The 22378-nt window shown below is 39.9% G+C and overlaps 1 protein-coding gene and 1 long non-coding RNA gene across 3 annotated transcripts; both read right to left on the bottom strand.

The window, feature by feature from the left end:
• Positions 1-528: 528 nt before the first annotated feature.
• Positions 529-16904, bottom strand: rras (RAS related). The gene is made up of 6 exons (XM_046414801.1): positions 16178-16904; positions 15372-15459; positions 10951-11053; positions 7289-7397; positions 4500-4618; positions 529-3577 (listed from the first exon to the last, which is right to left on the bottom strand). Exons 1-6 carry the CDS (start codon positions 16262-16264, stop codon positions 3490-3492), a joined length of 594 nt encoding a protein of 197 aa, XP_046270757.1. The 5' UTR covers positions 16265-16904; the 3' UTR covers positions 529-3489.
• Positions 16905-17124: 220 nt separating this feature from the next.
• LOC124072975 lies at positions 17125-21656 on the bottom strand. 2 transcript variants are annotated; one of them, XR_006845625.1, is made up of 3 exons: positions 21565-21656; positions 20390-20461; positions 17125-19953 (listed from the first exon to the last, which is right to left on the bottom strand). It is a non-coding gene; the product is annotated as an uncharacterized LOC124072975 (long non-coding RNA). The 2 variants fall into 2 exon arrangements; XR_006845624.1 differs by having other exon boundaries at positions 20390-20466.
• Between the last annotated feature and the right edge of the window lie 722 nt (positions 21657-22378).

A 22378-nucleotide genomic window follows, 5' to 3' on the forward strand; every position in this document is an offset into this window, starting at 1 on the left:
GGTGGATAGAGTTTGTTTATGGACTCGTGGACGTCGATAATTCATAAAAAAGGTTTGAGAGCCATGCAAATTACCTGAGTTTTACATGAGAAACAACAAAATGGAAGGGCACCAGAAGGTGGCCTTGAAGTACAGGAGAAACCTAGGAAGAATGGGAGTGTTGGCAGGTCTGGGGTCTTTCTCTTTCTCTTTGCATGTTAGATGTGTGTCCACAAAATTGGTGGGCATAGCTTCTGAATGGGTACTCAAGGGGTTTATTTGTTTGGGTGTTGAATTCAATAATCAAGAATCTTTCCCCAGAATGGCTCACCCTGCCTTTAAGCAATATGTGTTAGTTTGGGTCACGCATGCATCGGTTAAACTATTACATTGTTGATTTCTTTCTATTCAGCTCATTTTGTTTCACTGCAGCTATGACCTGTCTGAAAGAGTAAAGCTACAAATAGTACCAGTGTGGTGTCGTCATTTATGAGATCCTGATTCAGTGGAATGTAACATGTCAGCTAGAACCTGACAGTGAGACCACACTGGCTCCATCTTTTACTTTGAAACAATAATCACACAACACAGTGATAATCCATACAAGTAAGTAAATGGATCTTAAAATAAATCTAAAAAAACCTGGCCTTATAACAATTCTATTTTGAATTAGCAGTAGTGACTGACATCTGTTGGGCCACACCACACACCACTTCCTGTTTATGCAAAATATTATAGTACATTATTTGTTTTCCATTTTCCAAAATGGTGCAGTATCAACATAGTGTACACACACCACCGTATACATTAGAGAAGCCTCGGAACTGAGACTCGGTGCTCATATGATCAAACTAACACCTCCAGTTTCACTGCATTAGTGGATTGTATGGATGTCCAGTGTCATATTGGACAAATGTTTGACACAACAAAATCAACTGAGTCCCCAAAACAAAAACAGTCATATAGTGCACAACAGAAAGAAATGGTCAGATTAATGTTTTAATGATGTGTAAAAGTACCTTGACTTTAATTCCAGCCGTGGTCAAGAGATTTGAGAAGTGCCTCCCCATTAGCCGGCTGATGTACCTTTGAGCAAGGCACTTAACCCCCAATTTGCTCCCCGGGTGCCTGAAATGGCAGCACACTGCTCCTGTGTGTTTCACTGCATGTTGCTTGTTGCATGTGTGTGTGTTTCAATCAGTGATGGGTTAAATGTAGAGAAGTAATTTCCCAATATAATAATAATATGATAAAAATAATAAAAGAAAAAAAAGAAAAAATTCCAATACAAATTCAATAATGTGAATTGCAGGCTGTAAGGTAAATGTTAAAATGAATACTTATTGTACACAAATTTTAAAAACCCCAATTTTCAGAACAAATTAGCTTCAACAGGCAAAAGTCAGTATTTAGTGTGACCCTCCCTTGGAAATGAGCACATCTTGAACTCTTTTGGGGAGGCTCTTGGGTAGTTTTCTGAAGTAATCTTCACCATTTTTCACTGAAGGCAGCAAGCACTCATTCTTCCATTTCTCTCTTCTGCTCACTGATCTTCATTCCAATCTCTGTGAGCTTTAGCATATCTTAGCCTTTTCATTCTGTTCCCGCTCTGAGAAAGTGGTTTCTTGGCTGCTACCCTTCCCCAGTCTCTCAAAGAAGAAACTCTGAGAAACTACCGGTACTTATAAGATTAAGATTTTTCTAGACCTTCCAGTCCTTTTTTCATCCATGACCTCTAGTGATTCTTCACATTTCTTTAGAACAGCGGGAATACCACACTTTAAGTATCCAGTTTGTTTGCTGATTTCCCTTTGAGAGTGGCCTTGCTGATGCAGAATGATCATTTTATGTCTGTCAAATTCTGTGATCTTTGGCATTTTGAATGCAATGATGTGACTGAAAGTTGATCTTATACATATTAACAAACTTCCAACTAACCCAACTCATACAACATGTGGACAAGCCTAGGGTAACCTTTTTCATAGCAGTCATTTTGACATGAATTAGCAGGACAAACATTGTGGTGGTGTTAGCAATGACATTAATTATGGTTCCATTCCATTTAGGTTTAAAAGAGCCAGGTTCCTGCTATTACTCAAATACAGGGAGGTCACACTAAATACTTTCTGTTTTTAATACTGCATATGCATTTCCTGTAGTTTCTGGTTGTATTCTAATATAGAGACTGAGAAATAATTATATATGCTCATTATAACATTGCTAAAACAACAAATATACGTATATGTGTGTGTGTGTGTTTGTGTGTGTGTGTGTATATATATATATATATCTTTCTTTCTCTCTCTCTGTCTCTCTCTATCCTAATTATGAGAAAAAAGTGGCAAATTGCAAAAGCACCCTGTATTCATGCTACTATGAAAAACACTCAAGGGCACTTTCACATAGTTTTTATAAATGCTGGGAGCTGAGCCATCTTTAAGGCCTGAATGCACTTTCTTGCATAGACAGCTGCAGACACAATAGATGTGTAGTAGTTCTGTTGATACTTCCTGAAGTAAAGTTCTGCTGTCATGAAAGCTGCAATGCTAGGAGGAAGTATGTATGTAACCTCGCATTAATCAAATTTTATAAGACCACTGAACTAAGAGTCTGATCAGGCAACACAAATGGAAAGACGAGAAGGTTGAGCCGGGGTCTGCTCCAAGGTTTCTGCCTTCTAAAAGGCAGTTTTTCCTCGCCACTGTCGCCAAGTGCTTGCTCAAGGGGGAACGTTGGGTTCTCTGTATTACAATTTAATTAAAGAGTTTGGTCTAGACCTGCTCTAATTGGAAAGCGTCATGAGATAACTTTTGTTGTGAATTGCCGCTATATAAATAAACTGAATTGAATTGAAGGTTGCAACAAAAGACAAGCACACCAGCTGATCGCATAACTATGGCCTGAGCTATTGCCGTGTTTCCTCCTTAATCCATAATTATGGCTTTTGTGGCTCTGCTGTCTCCTACAGGAAGGCATGAAATATGATAGCAGCTGGAAGCTAGGTCTTATCTTTCAGTGTGCCACATACAGTATCCTGAGCAAGTTGAAATGTTACATGTACATTTTGGACATATCCATTTTTTGTACCCTGATGACATAATATTGGAAATGAGTGATGTCACTGCTGACATCTGTACCTGCAGGACATTGCATCATTTCTAGCAGTAGTTTGGTCACTTGCACAACACGTGTGATGATGTTTCTGTATGTGGACACTACCTTTGTATAGTAACATCATTATTACTGCATGCCACTTGTACACATGCCTAAGTACCGATTTCCTGTTTCTCCACAAAATTAACAATATTTTCCTTTCCCTTTAGGTCCTCTCATTAAAGTAAAACATTACATTGATTTAAAAGCTGCTTTTGACAAAAGTGCAAATAAAATCATTTTGAGAGATGTAACTCATCTCTCTCTCTCTCTCTCTGTCACATACACACAGACACACACACTTGTTTTTGGAAAAGCTGTAGAGGGACAAAGTTTTGGTGTCCATAGTAACAGCATTTAAAGGAGTACACAGGGACAGCCACTGTGCTTCTGTTTCCCTGTGTGATGAGCTGGAGGAGGAGGACTCTCCATCTCCTGAAACCTTCTGTGGACAAAGAATAGAAAGAACAGAAACATAAAGAGAGGAATTAATGATTCTTAATTTTTACCATGTTATTTCATTGACTTTTAACTAAATACCCAAATCAATTAAATGAAGGTTTAAAGCAGGATTTAAAGGTCTGAAGAAACTGAGATAGAACTACTTTCCAAACAGGACTGTAATAAAATGTCATGCAATGTGTATCCATTGTCACAGGGTCTGGGGAACAGTTCTTGGAACTATATTTATGCACTGTTTAGGAGGTCATGCTACACTGGCTGGAAGCAGTGTTACAGCAACCACCAATTTACTACTGTACCACAACCAACCCTTACAAAAGGAGGACACTGAAGGGTAGATGACCAGTCATTATCATTAGACTGACCTAAAGCCATTCTAAGCCATTACTGTGTCTGACTTCCTGCCCAGCTCAATTTGGTCTGTGCAGTTTCAATTAAAAACAGCCTTGCATGTATTTCAAGCAGAGCAGAGGAAATTGCTGCTTTTGGGACACTTTTGTGCTGTGTTCAGCCTGAAAAAACCCTCTCTTTAGTGGGTACCAACACAGGGTCATCCAGCCAAACAGCTGAACCAGTTTAATTAGTCATGTGAACGAAGTATCTGTACTGATTGCCTTGCAACCATATAGACCAAAGATAAAATATTTTGCAGCTGTGATGACTTTCCACAGTTGTTCATCAACACTTAATTTGTTCCTCCAACTGGACTTTTATTTTCTCACTGGTTTTGGTCTGAATCTCCAGCTAGGTGGACGAGAATATTTCTCAAAGTCAAAAAAAAAAGGCTATGTAAAAATAAAACATAGTGTGTTCAGTGGATCATACTGTAAAACTCTAAAGTAGGTTATGCATTTAGACTAAACCTGTGCTAAACAAAAATTAAGTAAAATAATCAAGAACTATACCTGATAATTTTGACCAACTCCAAGAAGGCCTCATCGACATTGTAGCGATTCTTGGCTGAAGCCTCCATGTAATGAATCCTGTTCTCTCTGGCAAACGCCTGGGCATCCTCCCTGGAGATCTGGAGACAAGGCAAACAATATGCAGGCCGAATCTGAATCCACTGTTACTTATTTCTTTTCATCTTGTACACTTGAGCTTTAGGTACACTCTCATTTCACTTCAGTAATGAGTTATTTACCAATATATTACTGTACTGTGAGGAAATGAACCATGAGAAGTGCTGGGGTTGTGCTCTTCTGTACCTTTTCTATTTTTGTGCATTTGTTTAGTTATCAGCTCTCCCTCTCCAATTATATTCACAGAGGAGGAAAATTTTGAACACTGACAACGCACAGTTGTTTTTTGTTTTTTTCCGGGGAGGTGGTTGTAAATTTTATAGAGCTATTAGATGGAGGGACAACAGTTCTTTATAGAATTTGGAGGCGAAACAGGTTAAACTGGGCTGGACAGCTGGCTCTTGGGCTCAGTCATGACAACCTGGAGCTGATCATGCTCATAAATATGGAGATGATGGTGACATCAGGAGGATCCCGCCAACACTGTAACACCCATAATCATACTTACTGATGTCTGATATCCATCTTATTTCTGTCACACTTCATGACTCTCCTGTCCCTACCTGAACTTGCTGTATCTTAATGGTTAGAGTCTTCATGGTCAGAGCAACACATCAGGGTTTTTCCCTATTGGAAAGGTCAAGACTGTCTTCCAAACAAATACAGTACAAGAAAATTTATTTACTAGTGTTTGTAAATTATATTCAAAGGTTTATGATCTACATGAGCAAAAAAAACCCTCTTGCCATTAGTTACTTAAAATCTGAGTACGGTAGTTAGGCAATAATCACTGCAAGATTTTCAATAGAAAAAAAAGCATAACAACGATAACAATAAAAGTAACTACAAAATTCCTGCCAGTTGGCCTGTTAAGAGGTTCAAATGACAGAAAAAACAGCTTCAAATCAATCCACCAATCAAGAGGAAGGGATAAACTGACTGAACATTTAATTAGACGATCAACAGCAGCTTTGTATAACTGACAAGGGAAAATGCGGACTCACTCAGGGAGACAGAGAGAAAGCCCTGAAAGCACCACTCAAACAAAAGAGCCTGATGAGAAAAAACATAGCATCTATCATTGAAATTATTAGAAATTGCTGAACAAGAACTTATATAATTTGCGTGGATAAAGCTAAAAAATGTCCATTATCAAGGAGAGAGAGAAGAGGAACTGTTTGTTTTTTTCCTAAATTTTCTGTACACAGTTAAAATGGGATCTTATAGGGCAGTTGGGTGGCACTCCTGTCACTCCAGGACTTTCTAAGACTGCCTGAAAGACTTGTTCCCTAAGATTCCCTAAAAGTACAAGTTTGTTTGCCTTCAATATTAACAACAGGGAACGAGAACAAACTTTCCCACATTTTAAAGTAAAGTTATGTACAAAGGCTTCACAACAAGGAGCAGATCACCGGTAACACTCAGGAACAGAAAGGCCAGATTAGACTTTGCTAGAAAAAAACTAAAAAGCCTGCCCAGTTCTGGAATGAGTTTCTGATTGCTGATGAAACCAAGATTAACTTGCACCAGAATAGTAGTAAGAGAGTGAGAAAGTATAGAGAAGGAGAGGAACATATCATGATCTGAAGCATACCACATAATCTGTCAAACATGGTGGAGGCAGCGTTATGGCATGGGCATGTATGGCTGCCAATGGCACCACGTCATTGGTGTTTATTGATGACCTGATTGCTGCTAAAAGTAGCAGGATGAATTGTGATGTGTTTAGAGCTATACTCTCTACACTGGGCTTCCCTGCTGAGACTGTTGCCCCCTTGACCCAGACCTAGATAAGTGCAACAAAATGAGATGAGGTGAGACAAGTCCTCACTTCGCTAACATCTTGAGTGTTTCATTTCAAATTCAGTGTGGTGGTGTACAGAGTCCAAATGCCAGAAAATGTATACTTTTCCCAATATATATGTAACTAAGTGTATTGTATGTATATATCTTATTTTTGCATAGGTGCTGGCAACACTGCGGGACTAATAGAGCACCAAAAAAACCTACCGTAGAAAAATAATAATAATAAGCAGAAGTATGGCGAACAATAATCAGTGCTCATGTGCAGACACACAGAATAATGTTGTTATTAATATACTTTTATATTATTATGCTAGTCAATACTAACTATTTTTAATTTATTGTTATATTATACATAGGAGATAATGCCAGATGAGGTGTCTATTATCAAGATTTAAGATTTTAATACTGGTTTCTCGAGTAACACCTGAGGGATATTTCTAGTATGCTCTGCTCTGGCTCAACTATGAGCCAGAAAGCTAATATTATGCTGCACAACATTATGCTAGTAAGATACTCATACTTGGCTATACATAAATACATGGCAATATTTATTTTTTTAGTGTGATTTGTTGCTGGGCTGTGTTTTACCGTCCTTTATTTGTCACAGCTGTTTGAACTTGAACTAATATCAAGCAATTTGCTCCCCCTTCTTCAAATATGGCAACTTCATTCTGATCATATTAGCTTGTGAAACAACTGAGGTAGACCCACAGTTTCATAAATCTCTTGATCTTGTCTTGATCTTGGCAAAGAAACTGATCAAATCTGAACTGAATTCCTTGAATTTCCCTCTGAATATATTCATCTATACTCTACTATATTCCAGGAACCAAGGACAAAATAAAAGCAAATTGACAGGTTATTACCACTCTGTGTGATTCCAGGTCAGCCTTGTTTCCAACCAACACCATAGGGAAGTCATCTCGGTCTTTTACTCTCAGGATCTGGGTGTGGAATTTCTGGACTTCATGATAACTGTTGGCAAGGAAAAGGGAAAGTATCTGCATGAACTGCATCAACAAGAACAAATTCATATGGATACCCGTCTCGTCTTCCTCCGCTTATCCATGTCTGGGTCGCGGGGGCAGAAGCCTCAACAGGGAAACCTCAACTGGCTCCTTTCAATGCGAAGAAGCAGCCGCTGTACTCTGTAGGACTGCAGCTCTCAGCTGAAACCAGGAAGCAGTCAAGAGAGTGCAGAGTTGCAGCCCTACACGCCTCTCTGCGCTTCCATTAGAACAGTTACCCACCCAAAACCGCATAGACACTGTGTGTGTCCACTGACTACCTAAATTAATTCAATCAAATACAAAGAGAGGAGTTAGGTTAGGTTACATAAGGTTAGGTTAGGTTACATAAAAACCTAATAAAGATTAACACCAACACCTCCACAGCTACAACAAATAGGAGAATTAAATATGGACTGTTAAACATTAGATCTCTATCATCTAAAGCTGTACTGGTAAATTAATTAATATTAGATTATGATATAGATTTATTCTGTCGAACTGAGACCTGTCTAACTGAATCCCCCCTTGAGACATTGGCCGAGGAGGTGGAGTTGCAGCCATTTTTGACCCAAGCCTATCATTCAGTTCAAAGTCTAAACTCAACTGTCATTCATCTGAAAGTCTTATTCTTAGTCTTTCACACCCAACCTGGAAAACAGTACAACCAATTTGTATTGTTGTTCTATTGCTCCTGACCCATACTCTGAATTCCTACTGGAATTTCAGAGTTTCTATTGAGTCTAGTCCTTAAAACAAATAAAGTAGTTATTATGGGCGATTTCAATATCTACGTGGACAATGATAACAATAGCATTTATCTCTCTGTTAGATTCAATTGGCTTCTCTGAGTGTGTACATGAACCCACTCTGTTTTAATCACACTCTTGACCTTGTTTTGACATATGGTATTGAAATTGAACATTTAATAGTCTTTCCACAAATTTCTCTTCTATCTTAATATCACTTAATAACTTTTTTGTATTACTTGACTACACTACATGCCACCAAGAAAAATCTCTATACAAGATACCTGTCAATTAGTGCTGTGGCTAAAGTTAAGAAAGCAGTTCTATTGTCTTTACTTCAGTATCATGTCCCAGTACCGCAGAACATTACGATACTAAAGAAAGGTCTTATGTCAATTGTAGTCTCCCTCAGATTGGCCATTTTACTGATAGTGCTGCAAGCACACTAAGGCTAACACTCGACTCTACTGCCCCGCTAAAAAAGAAACACATAAATCAAAAGAGACTAGTGCCATGGTATAATAATGAGGTTCGCATGTTAAAGCAAAATGCACAAAAACTTGAAAGGAAATGGCGTTCCTCCAAACTCAAAGAGCCTCACTCAATCTGGCAAGACAGCCTTAAATCATATAGAAAGGCCCTATTACTAAAAGTTAATTGAGGATAACAAGCATAACCCCAGGTTTCTCTTCAGCACTGTAGCCAGGCTGACAGAGAGCCATAGTGCTATCGAGCCTTGTATCCCTGTGACCCTCAACAGCAATCCCAAGCCAGCCATGCCCTGTAGGACTCCTCCTTCAGCTTGAGGGCATATTTTATCCCCGGTGTCCACCACCAGGTTCCAGGATTGCCGCTGTGACTAGGATTACAAGATATACTTGCAAACACTATCCATCCCATCTCAAGGATGTAATAGTTTAAATCTGCTAATATATAATTTTCTAATAATGTTACAGTGAAAATACGCACATAAAGTTTTGCAGTTGAATGTACTTTGCCTTTCCAATGTTTCAGAGTATAACACACCCTGCAATGGCAGGTGACAGCAGAGGGAGTACATCAAAGATACGATTGACTGACAGTGACTGTGGCAAAAGGGTAAATGCTCCTCTTCAGATGATACAAGAAAGAGAAAAAAAGATTAGGCAGTGAGAAAGGGACTGGGGGATCTTACTTATAATTCATATTAGTGAACAATTAATAATGAGAAATTTGTCACATGACAAAATAAATGTGCTCATAAATGTGCTTCAGTTATACCAACTGATACCACCAATTATTTTCTTTTGTTTCTGAAATGGACTTTTCTGCATAGAAAGGGGGCAATATGTGTCAAATGTATGCATATTACCTCATCTAAATACATGCAATATTGCAAATATCACTGGAGTACAGAGACATTCTGCTTGACAGCTTATTTAGGGGTGCCTTTGTGGGCAGTTAGAGGATTACAAGGTTTCTTTTGGTCTTATTTGTGTAGGTTTGGTGGGCACAAAAACAGTGCAATTCTTTTGTGAATTCTCCCCACACAATAAAGGTGGACAGAATGACCAATCAAATCAGCCTCGCTCATCCCTTAAAAAGTAGGCAGTAGGCAGATTGATGTTTCAGAAAACATGCTTGAACATGATGATGATCAGTACAAATAGACAATATCTACAGTCATTTGTATTGTGTGGGCCCACGATTATTGTACGCGTGCTTGAGTTTGCTTGTGGTGATTAAAGAGGGTTCGATCAGTTTATCATGTATATTTACACATGCACAGAAACGTGCATAATAAACAAAATACAGTACTCAAAACGTGTACTGTATGCAGACAGATAAACAGACATCATTCAAACATCAGAAACATTTTGTTAGGACTAGAGTAATTACATTGGTTTGGAAAAAGATTAACCTATACATATCCAGAATCAATGATAAACACTTCTCATGCAAGCCATACATGTGGAGAGTTTATTATGACTGCAACACTGTAAAGCACATCGATCACAATAGTTTCTTAAAAACTGTCAGGTTTGTGCAATTTACCTGTAGCTTCAATGAAGACTGTGCAGTACAGATAAATACTGGTGCTTTTTGATATGAATTTATGATCTTCTGACCACAAAATAGTTCATATAATAGTTTCAAACAGTTGACAGACCCTGTTAATGTAGTCTGCATCTCCTGGGGTTCAGCAGCTCTGCTGCTAGCCATACAGTCTCTACAGTATAATGTCATCCAATAGAGTATTTTACTTTGATTTCCCACATACATTTTGTTTAATATGTGTATGAGACCTGCACTAGACTAGACTAGACATTAGACTAGTTTTTGTGGTTTTGTTGTATTGCTTGAATGCATTTGATTGTACAGGTATGCATGATACTGAGTCCACTCAATATCAGGGTGTTGCTCACCCTGAGGTTTCTTCCATTTTTTCCTGTTAAAGGTTTTTCTGGGAGTTTTTCCTTAGTCGATGTGAGGGTCGAAGGGCAGAGGATGTTGCTGATGTTATGTTAAGCCCTTTGAGACAACCTGCTTGTAAAAATGGGCAATACAAATAAAGTTGACTTGTCTTGACTTCCTCTAAATACATATATAAGTCCTCAGGTTAGTGTCAACAACAGCTCACTGTACTTCCTTTGAAGCAGGAAGACAGATAGCCACTGTGGGTGAGAGCATCATATGGTTACACTGATAAATCACACTATGCTAATAAACCATACACATCCTCTGTGGCACATACAAACCTCCCCAGTAACACATGCACACATTTATCATTACCTTCCCCGGTCGTTGAGTGCAAACACCAGTAAGAAGCCTTCTCCAGAGCGCATGTACTGCTCCCTCATCGCCCCAAACTCTTCCTGGCCTGCTGTATCCAAGACTGGCAAACAAAGACACACAAGGAAACACACACACACACATACTGCGTTGAGATAGCCTTCCACCAACCTCTGATAGGCAAAGCTGGTGGTACAGGAATGATGCACTAAAACAACAAAAACACTATTTCTTTGAGAATGTGGTGCTTTAAATCTATTATTACCAAATATGTCTAGGCAGAGTGTCTGTTACAGATAACTGAGTTCAGGTATAACATCAGAATTATTGAGACATCAAAGATGCTTTGGTGTACGCTTAGATTAGTTGTGTTTAGATGATCATTAGTGTTAGTTCATGGATGGTTATGATGTGCTGAAGCATCGACAGGGTTCTGATCTCCAGGTGGCAGTGTTAAAGAGCAATACATCAGAAATCCAGACAGGATTTGCCTTCTGTCCATTGTGCTGAAAAGAACAGCCTATTTTAAATAAATTTTAAAGCACCTTGGCATATCTAACCAAATGTAAGCCATGCTATATACGTTATTTCTCTCTGTCTTCTATGAGTAAGACTCACTAGTTCATCTTCAAGTATTTCTAGGAGTATCTGAAGTTGTGAGCATAATAATTCCATGTGCCCTTTTTGTGCCATATTTAAATAATTGCTCGATTCAGATTGGCTGGCCTTACATACTGAGAAATTACCTATAAAGTAGTTCCATTGAAACTGTCTGTTCAGCACCCATAATTCTCTAGCAAAGACTGCAATACGTAACAATATGTACTTAAAAGGTTTATGGAAAATAGGATCATATTTGATGCTGAACAACTGAATGGCTGTCGGAGGGAAGTGTGTTGTCTTTCTGGGAGGATGTACTAAAGACAGGGTGGAGGGAGAATCAGTGTGGGGGGTTCCATCTCAGCTGATTATGGGCCTCAGACGGCACCTAGAATGAGACACTGGAGGGGTAGGTACTGGACTCAATAGAAACAGATGAGTGGATGAGGGACAAGAAGATGAAAACCTGTGGATAGGGATAAGACGAGGGAGGGAAGGGGTAGGGAGAACGCATAAAGGGTGGTTTAAAAAATCTGAGGCAAACAGAGCACAATATAATGTTAAGGAATGAGGAGGCTTGAGGTGTGCTTGAGGCACTATCCTGCTCCCAAAGTTAAGTCATCAATATAATTTCATGAGCAAGGATCATGCCACAACAATATGTCATTTAATGGTTTAAGAAAAAATAGGAAGGTATTTGATGTTGAGGACAACGAAAAGAATGTACAGGAGAAGGGTGAAGGTCGATGTAGTGCATGGTGGCAGGAGAACTGCACGATAGCAGGAGAACAAGATCAACATTTGCTTAGAATTTCTACGACTGCAGTGTTGTCAGAGTGGATCAGAATGGTCTTTGTAGACCTTTCATGCCCATACAAGAATGACAGTTATGACACATTGGTTATAGCTCATGTAGTGCAGATGAAGGAGAGAGCAGGACTTCAAAGAGCAATTTAAACTCTTTCTTATAGTCACTGATTGTCCTCAGGTCAGTTGATGAAATCTTTGTTACGAAAGGAAATGCCATTCCAAGAAGACAAGTTGCCATAAAAACATTTCCATTTTGCATGTGTTGCTCAGAACAACTCTATCAAAGAGAGATGGAACAGCTGCACCTTTAGTTAAAAGAATTGGACGCAAAAGATTTTTCTTGCGGAATTATATAATTGGCATAACTGAGTTGGCCAAGGAGGGCTGGCATTTAGTGCACATGTTGCAAGGAGAGCAGATAACTCTAAATAAACAGACTGATGTGCTGAATTTTCTCATGGGGCAAAGCTGCGATGGAGGAAATTGAGTTTAGGGTGATGCCTAAAAATTTGTTGAAGGCACCAGAAACTTTATTCTTCTGAAAGAGAAACAGTTAAGTAAGCCCAAAGTAAGGAGCTGAGGATGGTGGTATGACAATGAGAAAACTGTTGAGTTGATGGAGTATGTAAGGTTGTTAGTCAAAAACTAGCACAGGGCTTCTAAAACAGAGTTGAAGATCCTGGCACGGCTTCAGAAGCCAAAGGCACATGGCAAAAAATAAACTGCTTTCCAGCAAACCCCAAAGAAATAGTAGTCTTGCTGGGTAAGACTTTAAATGCCCTGGTAGTATCTGCTTTAGACAGCAAACTCTGTGGCCTGCCATGCGGATGAGAGTGATGGCATGGTTTATGGCTGCATATTACAGAAAATAAAAAAATCTGGACTAGGTATGAAGCCATTAATGCTCTGAATGTGTGAGTCATGTGAGCAAGCCAAGCTTATCATTATTCTATTTTTATCTTTTTGTATTTTCAAGGGTGACACCTATTGGACTGATGTAGAACAATGGAAAAAATTGCTGAAAGGGTTGATCATAAATCCTCTTTTAACAACAGACATGAGAGTCTGAGAGTGGACTGAAGGTGTGAAAGATGTAGGAAGTGTTCAGAAGTACTTCTATGTCTGTATGGAAACTGTGTAACACTGTTAATAAGAAAGTGAACAAACTGTCAACCTAGATGGTTGACTCAAGCTGAGGTGCTGAGGTGCTGTGCTAGACATTCTGCTGGTGTGGTAGGATGGGACAGGTGATTCCAGCATGAGCATTTCCGCAGAAGGAGCAGATGTGCAGATGTTAAGAGTTGAAAAGACCAAAACCCAGGCTGTTGAAGTTATTGTACAACCTCCTGTCTCCCTGACAGAGGAAAACCCTTCCCTGCTTATCAGGTCCCTTCAGGATAGGGTTATTAACTCTAGGAAGTAGGTCTGTGGGCCTAGGGATGATGGGAGGTTAGGGTATGTTTACTGTTGAAGACCTTGGTGTAATGTGAGGAAGAGGGATTAGAGTGGTGTGATGGAGTGTTGCCTATATAGGCTGTGAATAATCCATGTTCTCCCCCCTCCATTAGTATTGGCTGACATGCCCTTGAGCAGGGCACCTAACCCCTTAACTACTCCCTGGGCGTACATGGCAGCCCACTGCTCCTGTGTGTATTTACCGCATGTACCACCAGGGATGGGTTAAATGCAGAGGAAAACTGGCTGGCAGCTGCTGCTGTTTTTGATAGAGTGTAGTCATTAACACATAGATAAAACATTTGGGGTTGGGTTAGGGGTGAGGAGTGGGAAGGGGGCGTTAAAGGATAAACCAGCTGGCAATAAAGGAAGACGGTGATGATGAGAAACTTGATTAGCCTGTGGTGGAGTCCCTTGGTTTGTTGAAGGTTTGTTGGACAGGGGTCTTATGCTGCTTGTAGGCTGTGAGAGCAAAGTAATGAATAGAAGCCGAATTACTAGCAGAAGCCATATTCACTCTTTTTTCGACCTTTGCTGATGGAGAGTCAGAGAGTAAGAATCAGAGAAATCTCGCTAAAGAGGAAGATATCTTCTTAAGTGAACTTGAGTGAAGGTGTCAGTGGAGCCATGGTATGTAAACCACTGATTAGGTGATTAAATTAAATTTCACCACACTCATTTCATGCAGATCATCTGACTCATATCTTTTGGTTAACAGTAATTTTGTGAAGGTATAGAAGGTATTTCGATTTCAATTCAATTCAATTCAGTTTTATTTAAAGTGCCAATTCATAACACAGTTATCTCAAGACACTTTACAGGTGTGTAAACAACAACCAAAAAGAAGAGAATCAGAGAGAAACAGGTCCCAGGGCAAAACCCCACACTGAGTAAGCATATGGCAACAGTGGCGAGGAAAAACTTCCTTTTAACAGGCAAAAACCTCGAGCAGAACCAGGCTCAGTGTAGACTATGTGAACTAAAGGTCAGTCGAAGTCATAGATTCTATATGTATACATCCATTGCTTCCACCCCTCAAGGCCATCCCAGCTGACAATGGGCTGACAATCGCAGGGCTGACACACAAAGAGGTACAACCACACACGTTCACACCTAGGGGCAATGTAGAGCAGCCAATTAACCTCATGTGCATGTTTTTGGGATTGTGAGAGAGGAAGCCGGAGTACCCGGAGAAAAGCCACACAAGCACAGGGAGAACATGGAAATCCAGAACCCTCCTGCTGTGAGGTAATATTTGATCAACAGCGCTAACCACTGTACCACCCATCTGTATACATCTGATTCACATATTACTATGTGGTGAAATGGCAGTATGACCCAGCACACCACAGCTTGGCTCAATGCAGCAACACTGGCCAAATACAAGTCCTAACAAGAGAATGAAAAATTCCAAGGCAAACACACTGCCTGTGTCATGTCAGATCACAGTGAAACACATCCTCTGCTTTAAAACAAAACTTTTCACACACCCTGCAATCATTCTGATAGTAAACAGTTTCAAGTATGAATTCATGTCCAGTGTGACAGAGCCTTACTGTCAAGCCTGGTCTCCTCTCCGTCCACAGTGCAGATCTTGCTGTAGGAGTCTTCAATGGTGGGGTCATAATCTGACACGAAGTAGGACTGTAGGGCACACTCAGTGTTAATAGCAAGCTATTATTGTGATAATTTACCTGCTTATACATACTTTTACCCTTTAACAGAGTATTTTTACAGCATGGCATTAGTACTTTTACTTAAGTAAGGATCTGAGTACTTCCTGCACCACTGCCTGTTCACTACAAATTCCAAATTGAATTTAAATGTGATTTATAACTCTGATGCTTGTCTTGTCTTGCTTGCCTTGAAGCCTGGAAAAAATCTGTCCTGTTGTTTCATTTATATTGTGTTGATGCAATGCAACCAGTCATTCATACCCAGACATGAAGGAAAAACAACCTTACTCACTCAGCTTACTTTGTCTTTTTAGCCCTTCAATGGAATATTTGATAACTTCTGGCAAAAGCGGCAGAGAATCTGGTTATTTATCTATTATTCTAACTTTCAATGGGGCCTAATAAGTGGCTTATGAGAAAATGATAAAACTGTAGCACGTGACTATTGAGTATTAATGACTCAAAAGCCAGAGAAATGTTTCATAAACAGGCATTTTTTAATTTATTTTTTGTTAATACAATGTAGCTGATCTATGAAGAATTGTGATTTATTAGCAAATATCAGAATTGAAAGTGAACATACATGGCAACAAAATGGTTATGGCTACATACACCCCCGTATTATGTGAACTATAGCCTAATCTATAAACTCTGCATCTATATTAAAGACGCTACAAAGACAGTACCTGGATGAACTGGATGGTCAGGGCGCTCTTTCCAACTCCTCCTCCTCCCACCACCACCAGTTTGAATCTTTCGCCTTCTCCACTCATACTGGTTTTGATCTGGGATTTGTCCGGATCAAAAACTTTACAGAGTCTGAAAAAGAGACTCCCCCTCGTTCGCCCGCAATTAAAGCCAACCCGAACCAAGACAAAATCCAAAGCAAAGTCCTCGAGTGAATCCAGAAGAAGTCAAAGACACCACCATGGACTGCTGTGGGTGAAGCCTCTTACTGAAAGCTCATTTTCTACTCCACACATCCACGGCCTTCAGCGTCAACTGAAAACCCGAAAGTCTCGCCGGAATTTCACTATCCACCCGCTGAACGAAGAAGGCGTAAAATAATCTAACAAGAGCGTTTTAGTTGTAAGTTTTCGCTTTGAGGTGAGCCGTGTCGCTCGCTTGCTCCTTTTGTACTTTTTCTGCTCCTCGGCCTTCAGACAGCTTCTGAGGGTGGAACTGCTTCCTCTTTTGAAACTAAAGCAGCTCACACACTAACACTTACAAAGTCGCGCGCGTGCAAACACAAACAAACAAACAAACAAAAAAAACCCCACACACACTAAAATAGATATAATAGCGCACCATACACACTCGGGCTTTCTGGTCGTTAGAAACTGAAAACCTATCAGAACAACGATTTCAACTTCGATTTGTCAATCTCCATATTTGGTCATCTAGAACATCCGTGACATCACTTCAACCTACTGGCCCGCTTAGAATGTAAAAGCAACAGCAGCAGCTCCGAAGTAATTGTGATCATCCATAATAATTAGGGCTGGAGCTGACCTGTGCGAGGATCCTATTGAAATTGCTAGGATTATTAGTAGTAGTGGTAATTGTTGTTATAGTAGTATTTGAGCCGAGGGTGTGGGTGTGCCCCCGCCCCCCAAAAATAAAATAAAATAAAACAAAAAATCTATACTAAGTAACCTTAGTTTGTTTCACCCCCAGGTACTAAACATCGGAAGTCAGTAACAAAAAAAGCCATACCCATGAAGAAGTCAGACATTTTGAATTTTAGGTGTTAAATGCTTTTTTGCTATTTAGAATTCCTGTACTTTAATAAACTCCTCCTCATAGAGACTAGGACAATTCTGTCTTGAGACTATGGAGCCCCTCTGGTGATCATGGTCAAAAAAATAAAAAAAAATCATGGCCACGAAATAGGTATAACGTGCGCACGAAATACTAATTAATAATATTAATGTAATTCCTGGACAGCTGGGTAAGTAAATCGAGCGCACCTTCTCTAAGGTCTAAGGTAGAGCCATAAGAGGGGCTAACACGATGGACAGGGACAGTATGATAGAGATCTATTTTACTACAAGTACATTCTGAAAAGCCTGGCATTGCAAAGAACCATCATTTCCAAGAGACATTTAAACCGGATGTTGAGAGCCAGGATGCTTTACTGGAGAAGCTACGACTTGGGCGCCGGGATAGATTTCATTGTTGACCAACTGCAAGGCCCTGGAAACAAACATGGTTACCGGTGGGTGTTTACAATGTGTAAACAACATGGTATTTCTATCAGGAAAGAAGACGTCAGGATCCTCCTCTCTCATTGTTTAAAAATGTACTGTATGCCAGCTGTGACTTAATTGTTCTTGTTTCTTCAACAGGAGGTATTAAATGATATCCAGGGTTGTTTGGAATACTCACCGTATAAGGCCCCCAAAGAACACTAACGTGCCCAGTGGGATAACTGATGTCATGTACATGGCCCCTCACCTTTGGGGTGCAGAAGACTGTCTTGTTCCACTGACTGAAGATTTGACCACATGTAAAGACAGCTGCACAGTTGTCACTTCAGTCCCATGTCATGTGGATGTGTTTGATTTGTGCGCAATAATAATGGAGGAATCAAGCTTGGATTTCCCATCTACCATGTCCCAGGCACTTTATTTGTATTTTCATCTGAGTCTAGCAAGGAGCTTTCAAATCTTTCATGTTATTGTTACCTACACCACGTCCATTACCCACATTGTGAGAATGCTGTTAAATTCGCTGCAAAAACCTGGATAGCTGTAGTAACCAATGGGCAGCTTTAGTACATATCTACATGTGTGGGACTGTGGTCTGCGGAGGAAATCTGTCATTTCTATGAACTCAATTAGTATGGCCTTATCCAAGTGATTGGATCCTGTACAGAACCGCAAGAAAAGCTGAAGATTATTGAAATCATTTTCCCCAATGTACCTTTTCAGGTCAGAATTCCTTTATTTATCCCTGAAGGGAAATTCTTGAAAGGTAACAAGAAACTGACTGGGCTGCTGTCATCTCCAAGTTTAGAAGCTCCTTCACTGTTTTTGCAGTTGGTTTTATTTGTGCAATGACATGATGCAGTCCTTCTGGTGGTAGTAAACCAGCTACAGAACCCACAACAGGACGCCAGCACTTAATTCCAAACATTGGGGCAGTGTGTCCTTGGTAGGGACTTGCTTGCATTCACGTGCATTGAGTACATCCAGCAATTCACCTGTGTCCACTGAAAGTACTACAAGCTTCACTGGGAAGTAACCAGCTTTCCACCCTACTACAAACACTCTAGCTACAGCCCGCCATTCTTCACACTGAAAGTCATGCCTGATGAAGGGGGCTTTCTCCTCAACTCCCAGTGTGCAGCTGTCACGGAAATCAGTCCAAAATTCTACCAGGCAGTCCCGCAAAACATCACTTCCTTCCCCCTGTTCAAGCTCTCCATTTGGTAATTTTAATGTTGACCTCACATGCAATAATGTTTGGGTCCTTGAAGGCACTAACCAAGTCAGTGAGACAGTGATCTCTTCTTACAATCAGCGTTACAGGACAAGATTGTGGTTCAGGAAGTGCTTGGTCTGGAACACTGGCCTCCCCTGCAAGCACCGGTGAGAGAGTCACTGTTTATGAGGTACGCCATCCTCTTTTTCTGGAATGAGTATTTCAAGGCTTGGTTCATCCCCACTTACAATAAAAACTGCATCAGAATCTTCGCTTTCGCTCACAGTTAGCTGACCATCCCATGGTAATGTATCATTCAGATTCAAATATCCACTTCTGGAAGCTCCATCATTAATTCCACAGTGGTTTGGTGATTCTGAATTTCTGTTTTCCACCAACAGATCCTTATTGCCCTGCTTCTGTTCCTTGTTAGTGAGATCTACCACAAAGGGCTGGCTTATTGCATGATCACCCTCCACTCCCGAGGGCTGCCGTCCTGTTTTCTTTTTGGTGCACAGGTAAAGTCGCAGAACTTTGACCTTGCTTTGATTATACAACTCATCTACTGTGTTGGACACATTAACATGTATCTGTGAGCTCTCAATATGAGTTGAACAGTGTGGAAGATTTTTGTTTTTTTTTTGAAAGGCCTTTGGGGAAAAAAGATTTTTAGCCATAAGTTTGATATTTGCCACTGTTTGGTCTTTGTCAATAGAGAGATGCCCCGTTGCTCCACCACTTACGGGGTTCACCTGTTTGTCCCCACCAAAATCCATCCAGCCAAACTCAATTCATCTCCTTTTCCATTTGGCATTTGTATTTTCTGTCCACTTTGATGATCTATTTTTTTTTATGTATCCCCTCACCACCAGACAGTCTTTGTCATAGCCTTGAGAGTATGGATTCTTTCCTGGATGGTGATTTTTGTGACAGTCTTGCTTGTCTGCAGAAGGCCACATTGGAGACTCTATCTCCAACTGGGGATGTACTTTGCCAGGTCACTGTCTGTCATTAACGGAATGACAGTTTCATAAATCTGAAAAATATAAAAGATAAAAAAATGAATTAATACATACAATTGCATAACATAGAATGCCAATGGATATCTAAGGAAGTTAAGAATAGCTATATTGGTGGTATAAGGGTGTAGTTATTCACATCATTAGTTTTTCATTTTATGCAGCCTACTTTTAATAACATTTACTTTTGGTAATGATGCACATATTTTTCCAACTTAAGGTGACCAAGATTATTATTACTTCAAATTATTCTGTAAACACAGTTGATGTATTTGATTACATTATAAATTAAAAAAAAATTCAGAGTGTGCATCTGAATTTGTGCACTGAGCCTATCTGTTCTGGTGTGACCATGTTCTACACAAACTCTCAGTAAATATTAATCTTCTGTTTGGAAAAAATACACAACACACTCACCAGGCAAGCAAAGACAGCAGTGGTTTACATTCTTACCTTCAAGTTTCTGGATCACATCTTCTTCTAGTTTGCACTCCATCAAAAATTCTCACAGCCAAGTGTCCATAGCTAGCCTCCAAAGCACAAGAAAACTAAATGAATATATTTACACTCGATGCACTCTCAATGCCTCCCGCATTTCTGGTGACAGCTGCACATAGTAGAGCTCTGAAACTTTAAACTTGATGTAGCTGATTTAAACATTACGCTCAAGCTCTGACACTGTCCTATGAAATCACTTTAATCTTTGGCAAATCGAAGTGGAATGATTTTTATTGATTAGATATTATCTGTGGTAATAAAGTATAGCACAACTAATCAGGGTTCTATTACCTGTAATATAGCAGTGTAAAACGGACTTCAGCCAATCAGGACCAAGACATCATCAAAGTGTTAACAAAATGGTTTAAAGGAATTGTAGCACATTTCCTCTGCAGGTAAACGTCAGACTCATCAATAATATAGTGAACCTTTTATCTTCTCTGACTTTATTGAAGGACAAATGTCCGGAGAACACTACAGACACATTCAGTGGTTCAGTCAGAGCAACAACAACCTTCAATACAAAATAGATTTTGATCACTGATAGGCTATAGGTTCCCTTGGCAACGTGATATATTCAGTGAGCGCTCGTGTAACTGCACGGCGTCGTCCGGTCGCTTCATTAAACGCTGCGGTTCATAGCCCGTGTATTTCCTCAGCATAATCTGACACACACGATGCTACTTTTAAAGGAGATGATCAGTGAAAAAGGCACGTTTTAAGCTGATTTCAAGCTGAAACTGAGCAGAATTTGGACCAGATTAGGACTGTAGCACAAATTAGCATGGTGATTTAGCCAGGTTAAAAGAGAGACACTTTCGTGACATAGAAAACTCTGGTATGCTCAACATAACTCGCTTAGTAGAACGCATACACCCCTCAGTTCTACTTGAAAAGCGTTCTCATGTGTGTGCAGGGCTGCAGCTCCTACAAACACAAATCAGTTTACGGCTACATATTAGCACAACAAAACAACATGTAGTAACTGGATGAGAATAAAAAGTTCTTAAGTCCGGTGAGACGTCAGAAGATAAGCTAGCCGTTATAACAAAGTCAAACCTAAGCCTAAATAAATAACTGTCTAAATGCGGGATAACAAGATATTGACTAGAACGGAATAAGACACTCACCTGAAGGACATCACGTACAGTAGGTACGGGGCTCCGTACGTAGGCTGTCGGGTCCTAGCGAAGGTGCGCTTTATTTACTTCCCCAGCTGTCCAGGAATTACGTTAATATTAGTATTTCGTGCGCACGTTATACCTAATTTGTAATTAATATTTCGTTGCCACGAAACAACAGGAAAGGACATTTTCTTCTGCCGTGTACTCTTCAGCACAGAGAAGTTTGATATTTCACCATGAAATTGTACACAACGTTCAATATGGACTAACTTTCATGTGTAAGAGCTGACGCCATGAGGCCACATATCTACTAATTTCAAGTAATGGTCATTGCATTGAAAGTAAGCTTTGTGTGACAATCCTGATTTAAGCTACATGAAATAGTCATGGTGTTATCTGTACTTGATGAATGTAAAGGAAAATGCCCCACAAAGTGTCCATGCTCAGGAACTAATGGACAATGGAGAAACCATAACTGTCTAAATGAGTTGATTTTTAATCCCTCTACAGTATCACGCCATTGGAATTTTGCACCCTAAGGCAACACATAGCTTATAGATTTTGTTTTGCTTATCTTTTTAGTAATGTCATTTCTCATGTTGCAAATTGCTTTCCTGCCTGTACAACATCCATTGCACGTCTGCCCGTCCTGGGTGAGGGATCCCTCCTCTGTTGCTCACCCTGAGGTTTCTTCCATTTTTTCCTGTTAAAGGTTTTTCTGGGAGTTTTTCCTTAGTCGATGTGAGGGTCGAAGGGCAGAGGATGTTGCTGATGTTATGTTAAGCCCTTTGAGACAAACTGCTTGTAAAAATGGGCTATA

Source organism: Scatophagus argus, chromosome 16, assembly GCF_020382885.2.
Source record: "Scatophagus argus isolate fScaArg1 chromosome 16, fScaArg1.pri, whole genome shotgun sequence".
In the NCBI taxonomy this organism is placed as follows: Eukaryota; Metazoa; Chordata; class Actinopteri; family Scatophagidae; genus Scatophagus; species Scatophagus argus.